This window comes from Gavialis gangeticus, unplaced genomic scaffold (genome assembly GCF_001723915.1).
Source record: "Gavialis gangeticus isolate Ggan-Ray unplaced genomic scaffold, GavGan_comp1, whole genome shotgun sequence".
Classification (NCBI taxonomy): domain Eukaryota; kingdom Metazoa; phylum Chordata; order Crocodylia; family Gavialidae; genus Gavialis; species Gavialis gangeticus.
In genome coordinates this window covers 104,842,516-104,850,596 of record NW_017729024.1, presented here as the reverse complement: position 1 = coordinate 104,850,596, position 8,081 = coordinate 104,842,516, and the positions used below count along the sequence as shown (strand labels likewise).

Genomic DNA, 8,081 nt, shown 5'->3' with positions numbered 1-8,081 from the left:
TGTCAATAAATAAATAAAGGTCTTATCTTACCCTTTGGGAAGAGAGAGAAAATATTGGTATCCTGGCCAGATTTTTTTCTCTTAGCATTTTCTAGTATTAAAGAATTGAGGTCTTGCTGAGTTCATAATGGCTGTTGATGAAGCTTGCATAGGTTCATACTGTACTACCAGTATGAAACAGTTTTCCTTTGTATACTGCTTCTGAGACTATGAAAATGTCCTTATGAACCCATCTTCTGTAAACTTTATTTTCTAGAATCATGAATTTAGGATATATCATAACATTTCTCCAAAAAGACAGTACAGGAGACCCATACCATTCGTGAGGGATACATTCTAGGGATCCCCATGAGTGGGGAAATCCATGAATACTGTACTGTACCAATAATAGGCTGGAGACAATAATTCCAATAAAATGCTAACTAGCATTTTATTCCCTGCTCTAATAAAACCTTTAGTTGATACTGCAATGTACTGAATGTAAAAGTATTACCAGAGCACAGTAACAAAGTGTCATCATGCCATGTGGCAAGAGAGCATGGATTGGTGCAGCACACCACAAATATTCAAAACCGTGACTCGCAAATTGCAAGGCTTTCCTGTAAATACCTAACTAACAAACAGTTACTAGTAATTGTTAGTATTGCTCAATATTTATAACTGGTCATCCAGTCTGGGTTGGAGCACTGAGTTGCCTCAGCATAAGGTTTTCATACATTTGGAGAGTATCAGTAAGTCATAACTTCTAGGGTCCTGATGCATATTACAGTTGAGATGTAATTAACTGGTTAATCACTTCTTTAGTAATGACATAGCCACACATTTGTTCAATTCATGGCCTGATAAAACAAGGAATAAGTGAAGAAGTGATTACATATATTTTGTGTAATAACAACTATGTGGTTGGTTCTTATCACACCTTTAATTGAGTGTGACCAGTGGCCTCCAAAGCAAGGTCAGTGATTGGACCTTTCAGCTGGGGGATGGGGTGGGGGGGCACTTGCACTCCTGTAGCTGGGGACCCTGTCAGCTGATCAGAGTTCCCAGCCATGGGAGCACATGGCTGAGAGCTCTAGCCAACTGATGGGGCTCCAAGCCACAGAAGCCAAGATTGCCAGTACAGGTGTGACCTGGGATCATGATCCTAGGTTCCCCTTGCACTGGCAGTATGGCATAATGGGGTCTGATGCTCAGTTCCACAGTCATGCCTCTAACCATGCGTTTGTGTGGCATAGCAGGAAGCACAGTTGTTGGGATTGCGCATCAGATCCCAACACCTTTTCCATGTCTGCCGGTGGCCTAATTATAATATTTCTTGTTAGTGGCCAACTGTTCTGTTTTGGGTGGTGTTCTACACTTAATACAAAGCATACAGCAGCATTGGAAACCATGTGGAAACTCATTTAGGTTTCATGGTTTTACAGTGCATCTAATAATACAGTGCATCTTCATGGCAGTCTCCACATTTTATTTCTCTCATTTCCTCAAACTAGATATGGTTGAATTTGAGGGGGGAGTTATTGGTTATCCAGCGTGGAATAGCTAGGAACCTTGGTGTTCCCATTAGCAACACCAAGGTTACAAGTAACACTATGTGGAATCTACAGTTAAATAACTGAAACTGATGCTACCCTGGGTAATGTTAAGTTCTCTGACTTGTATTTTTTTTAACTGTATCTCCTTTTATTAGATCCTTGCCTATTCCATTGCCTGTTCCTGCATCTCTGCTTTCAGTGTTAGAATCATAGAAGCAGAGGAAGCTGACAAGGTTATGAACAAGTTGCAGACTTTAACAGAAAATAATCAGCAGGTTGTATCCACAACATGGATTCCTTACTTTCTGTTATGCTTTTTAAATGTCCTTTCTTTTGTACCATAAACATTGCATCCTCTTTCACCTATGCCAATATTAGATGGAAGTCTCTTAGGACCTCTCAGGTATCTGTTGAAACAGTGTAATTTGAAGATGGTACCTTCAAGGCCATTTGTTTTATTCATATATTTCTTATAGCAGCAGCTCATACTCTATTACTAAAATATGAAATAAAAACTGAATTTATATATATAAGTATGTCTAAAAGTAAAGCTTACACTTTTCCAGTTGCATTCCCAAGGTTTTTTCTTCCTAGGCAAATATCCTTTCTTTACCTTTCTCTTTTGATTTATGGACAACTAAATGTTAATCTTCCTGTAGATTTTAAACAGCAGATCATAGTCACAGTCCTAACCAATTCAGATTGATGTTTCAAACTCAGATTTCTTCAGGTAGCCTTTTACCCACTTGGTACTGAATTTTCCCACTAACAGATGACAGCTCAGCATCTTCCCATTACCTCAGAATCCCTTGACTGCTCATCAGTCACAATTTGACTCCCTGAGTATCAGTAACCCAGTTTCAGTGCTGCTCCTGTCTTTCTACTATCCACTGATTGACAATGTGGTGTTATACAACCTGTCAGAATCAAAACTGATCTTTGCAATAATCACAATAATCAGCAGCCTATTACTTTTTTGGAGACGTAAAATTAGGGATTTCTTTTCTAACCATTTTCCTTCATGTTAGAAAACCATTCTCTAATACAGAGGCTTCCATATTGTAGCCTTTGGTTATTGGGTACCCATTGAACATGTGCAGACAGCTGGCTGGTCTCATGGTGCTGGTTTTTCCTTCTTTTCAACTGCTAACTCAGAGTAAAGAAGCTAAGTCATATGATGTACTTTCCAAATATTACCATCTTATATGAAAAATTACTGTGGTTGTTACAAGAATGCTGCGTAATGGTGAACGAGAATGTTGGTGTTTCATGCAAACATGAATGGGTAAGAACTTGATCCTTGAGACATTCATAGGATGAAATGTCATGCACCCTGCGAAGACTTGGGGAACACCCTACTCTAAAACACAAAAATTACTCTAGTGTAGAAATTTTTGTTAAGACTCCATTCTTGTAATGGGAAGTGTCCAGGTATTTCAGCTGCTAGATCATGTCCATCCAGTGGCATCTTCCTCTTCTCTAGCTTCAGAAGACCCCTGAGTATTTCCAAATGCTTAACTTCAATTACATCCAAAATCCACTGATTTCAGTAGGATTATGTATATTCTTAGAGTTTAGCATTTGTTTATATATTTGCAACATTGGGGTGTAATTTCACTCTTGACCTAAATCTTTCTCTCTCTCAGAACTAGAACCCTTGTTCATTACCTTTGAAAAGATTCTCTGTTACTTGACCTCACAAGTTCTGACAGGTGGTAGTAGCAGTCCCTGGATCCTTTTTTGCTCCCTGGTCATTAGAGGGTAACATGATTCCTTTGTATACAGATATATGCACAAACATACATGCTTAATCAGTATACTGCCATACATAGGAGTCAGTATTTTGTAACTAGCTGCATCAATGGCACTAGATTTGTACGTGTGGCACTCAACTGTCTAGCCTTGTTGGCCAAATGAGTGACACAGAGTCAGCCCACAGGCCAAATCCTGCATGGGGTCATTCCATGGCTGCAATCCAGGATGTAAGCCCAATCCTGTGCATCCAGATCCAGCTACATGCTGGTCCTATCCCGTGGAACTGGATCTAGCTGCAGACCACCCCCATCTTGTGCTCCCAGATCCAGTCATGCACCAGCCCCATCTCATGTACCTAGATCCAGCCATGTGCTGGCCAGATCTGGTGTTCAGGGCCACGTTATATGGCCTGTGTGATTCACCATAGGTTCAGAAATTTGACAGTAGGGGTGCAGCAATTACCACTGGCTCTGCTCCCCTGCTGCCAAATTTCTAGACCCTGGTGAAGCCCTGCAGGCTGAATGATGCAGCCTGATGGGCCAGATCTGGCCTATGGGGTAGGAGTTAAACACTTCTGGTTTAAGCCAACTATTTGTTTTAAAAGTACCAGCATTTTGGTTGACAACAGAAATTACAGTATATAGAATATGTCAGTGTGAAGTACTGCTCAATGAAGATGTGAGCTGTTATTTTGGGGGAAAAAATGTGTGTGGGGGAGGGTGGGGAGTGTATGCGCAAACACCCACACACTACCCTGCCTTTGTGGCAGTTGTTTTTACTGTCTTTTCCTTGTTTTGTTTTTTTTATAGACTTCTGGTTATGCCTTGGCACTGGGTACCATAGTTCATGGTTTGTCAGTCTTTGGACATGGAAAAGCAGAAGACCTGAGCAACAGACTATTACATGCTTGGATAAAGATTGTACTTGCAGAGGTAGAGGAGACTGTCTCTATCCTTTTATAAAGAAATTGCTAAGGAGCTTATTTCATTAAAGGGGAAGAAATGGAGATCAGGAATAGTTTCACTGTTGGAGCAGGTGATTTGATTTACTTTTAGAAGCAGTAATCTCTCTAGTTTGATATAAGAAAAAAACTGAGCTTTCTTGATTTACAAAAAAACAATTATTGTTTTTGGGCTGAGAGCTCCATTCTGTTACCTTTACTCATCCTGAGTAGCAACCAAAGCTCCAAGTGCTCAGCCTGACATCAGTTTCCTTACTGGAGTGAGGAACTCCATAACAAAAGTTAAACTAGTAGAATCCTGGGATCCTTGTGCTTTGCCATTTTACTGTAAATTTACCCTCTTGAATGGCTTTTTTATTAAGTAATAAATGGCTGTAGCTCTGCTTTTATGAGCCAGTAATTGCCATTGCTATGCCCAGTGAATACAGCAGCTACACTGAGATGCTTTAATTGGATTTACAGTAGTAGCTGGAGCTGAACAATTCTAGGCTTACTGAAGGTAACATTAATCACTGTCACTGTAACTGAATAGAGAACTGAGTGAAATGTATTCATTTGTTATACTTGCAATTCTGTACTAATAATTTAGCCTCTTGCACCAAAAATTACATATAAAATGTAATTTTAAAAGCAACCCCTAAATGAATTCCCCAAGATAGGACTATAAGGTAAATATTAACAGCAACACAGGGTTTTAACAGCATGTTTGAAGACTAGGTCATCTGAGCATGTTTCCAGGCATACTTCATGTTAAAGGTATTAGATTAAAATACGTTATAGAAGGGTGCTGCATCAATGAGAAATGCCTGCTTGTTTCAGTGAGAAAGAAGAGGGAGGTCCTATATAATGCAGTTCATTTTAGAGGGGTAGCAGTGTTCCTCATCCAGAAGCCTGGTCCAGAAGTCTGTTGGTAGGAAAAGAATAGGTGTAATCTTTAGAGTTAAAAGGAAAACAGTGCCCTCTTTTTGAGAAGAAAATGGTTCTGTGCTGTGTCCACCATATTACAGCCCTTTGGGTTGCATTCATTTTGATTTGTGTTTTCAGGAGTCTCCCACAATGCAGCGCCTGGCTGCTGTGAATGGGTTGGTTGCATTGGTGGGTTCTGAAGGAGCCACGATACAGGTAAAAGAAACAAGCACATAAAACCTTTAGTTTCCTTTAGAAACAAAGTGTCAAGGTATGACCTGAAAAATACAATGAGATCATATCTCTGAGAATTTTTTTGTATGTTTTGGGTTGGTAAGGGAATGTTGTCAATACACAATTAAATAACTAACAGTCATTTAATATATCCACATTCAGTGTTCTGCAGTGTTGAATTAATTGTACAACACTTTGACAGAAGGTCTGTCAAAACAGAATTTGTCTCTGGTTGCTTTCAAGCATACTTGGAGCTGGTGGCAATGAGAAGTAACCTTCTTCTTCCTTCACTAGTTATATATGTCATTGTCTCATTTTTCCTTTTCCTTGGCAGTTGAAATTGGACACTATTCAGTCTTCCCAGTTTCAAAATAAACTTAATGAAGTCATCAGAACCTTGATTCAGGTGAGTGGGTGGTGTGTCATGTCTGTTTCTGATTCTACTTGGTAAACCTAGTGCTATGATACCTTGTGTGAAGGGCCAAATTGATTTTTTTTAAGCATAACTTACATTTTGTGTTGGTTTGCTTTTGAAGTACTGGATGAGGTAACCAGCATTAATTGCAGCTAGAAATATTAATCCATGTCCTATGATTGTCTCCACAGATAGTCAGTGTTTCTGGACAGATTGCCCTGCAGACAAATGCAGCCTGGCTTTTAGGGCACCTTCATCTGTCCAGTTTGTCCTCAGACCAGAGCAGGGCATCTGGTAAGAAGTTTTTGTTGGTAAGAATGCACTGTGGTAGCACCAAGAGGCCTCAGTCAGTGGCCTCCTTATGCTAGGTTTGGTACCCACATAAAGTGAAAGGACAGCCTTTGTGACTCGAGAGCTCACACTTCAACACACCAGAACAGCAAGCTCAAATAATTGATGTTTATGCTCCAGCAGAGTCCCATTGAAGTCAGTGCTGTTCAGTGCAAAATCCACCCACATATTTGTGTTTGGTGAAGCTCTCCATAAAACATGTTCCTATCAAATCTGTGTGTTAAAATAATATCTAAAAAAAAGTGAGTGTGTATGCTTGAAACTTACAGAATAGTTCACAGTTTTGGTTTAAAATTGTGCAGAAAGGCCTTTCCCTCGGTTTTTGTAAGTAAAATGTGTATTCTGTATTCTGAGAGCTAATCGGATATCTGGTTTGGCCTACTTCATATTTCAGGAGATTCTGCTCTTAAATATGTCAATCATTTGGAAACCAGCTACTGCGAAAAGGAAAACGAGTAATTTTTTAAGAACTGTATGTTTGTAAAGAGCTGTTCTGTGATTAGTTGAAGCACACAGTCAGCCTCCTAAGGAAGTGCAGCACTGCTGTTTACTGAGGATGGAATTTACCCCCAGTAAGAGGGGAAGCTTTAGGACTATATACCGCTTAACATCTATTTTGCAGGCTCACATAGAATGTAAAGTGGGGCACAGACTCTCAATTTCCCCTTAGCAAATAGGTGAATTTCATTCTGCTAATGATGAGAAATTATCACTGCATGGTATCTACTAGATAAATGATTGATGAAATATATGTGTTCATTAAAGGGAGCTAATGACCCATGCTATCAGTGAGTTGGTACTATCAAGACGACACATGTTCAAACCACAAAAATATCTCATTGACCATGCATGCTGGCAGGCACCAGAGAATGAGTAGGCATCAAGTGTGACTGTGTTATTACTTCCAGGTTAGGGTTGAGGCACATTAGGCCTGTGCATATGTGTTATGGAGGGGGTTGAGGGAGGAAGTTTCCATCATCATAGGTTCTCAGTTTATGAACAAACTAGTTTTTCAGTGCTGCAGTATGGCAACTTTTACTAACCCTACATGAATTTGGAAAGAAGAGGGCAAGAGGAAAAAGTGATTATATTTGCATTAATCCTTTGGTCTAATAAAAATAATCACTGTAACAGAATGTTGACAAATTTGTAAATAGTTCATGCTTACTTTTTGAATGTAGTTGGAACCAGGAATCTCTTACTTTTCCTGCCACATTGTTGACACATTTCAAAGTCTTTTCTTGTTCCAGTTCCTCCAGACTTCAGCTACTTGCCTGAAAACAGCTTTATTAGGGCAGCTATTGATTATGTCATTGAAGGAGGAAAGAAAGGTAAGAAAGAAGAAAATTCCCTAACTATGGGAAAAATGATGCTGCTCTAAATTGACTCTTGCATAAATGTTTTTGCTTGTTAGAAATGCTAAGAAAAAAAATCACGGATCGATCCTAAAAAAACTCAATTTCATTTAAGTATATTACAATAAAAACATTAAATATGTGGGAAATATTTTTACATTACCAACGGTACAGAATACTTACATAAGACAGCATTATAACTTGATTTTTCTGTTGAATTTTTTACATTCACTCTTTTCTGAACAGATTTAAAATGTTATTAGGAAATGTTAAAAATCATGGTTATTTACATGGCTTTGTAGAGTTGGAAAGAATGGTAGTTACATAGTTAGTCTATGTTGATGCCATCTAAAACATGCAGTTAGTCATGCAGCCAGAGGTAAAGGCACTAAGATGCTCCAATACCATGAAATGATAGGAAGACAGGTAAGACCCCATGCATGGTGACTGAATCAGTATAGGGTTACCAGGTGGTAAGACTTTCTTAGACAATGATTTTAATATGCGGTGTACAATTGCTGGGGTGGGGAATATTCAAAGGCATGAACTCTTTGTAAGTCTATGGTGTT

The 8,081-nt window shown here is 39.1% G+C and overlaps 1 protein-coding gene across 5 annotated transcripts in view; it reads left to right on the top strand.

The window, feature by feature from the left end:
- FOCAD (focadhesin) overlaps positions 1–8,081 on the top strand; it is a 318,854-nt gene that overhangs the window by 298,991 nt on the left and 11,782 nt on the right. For 2 of the 5 annotated variants that reach the window (XM_019517493.1, XM_019517492.1), the window contains exons 30-35: positions 1,691–1,810; positions 4,100–4,222; positions 5,296–5,373; positions 5,726–5,797; positions 5,998–6,100; positions 7,408–7,488. In XM_019517493.1, the coding sequence (XP_019373038.1) occupies positions 1,691–1,810; positions 4,100–4,222; positions 5,296–5,373; positions 5,726–5,797; positions 5,998–6,100; positions 7,408–7,488 (577 nt within the window). Of the gene's footprint in view, positions 1–1,690; positions 1,811–4,099; positions 4,223–5,295; positions 5,374–5,725; positions 5,798–5,997; positions 6,101–7,407; positions 7,489–8,081 lie in introns of those variants that run through there. The other 3 variants (XM_019517494.1, XM_019517495.1, XR_002097361.1) reach the window with 3 other exon arrangements.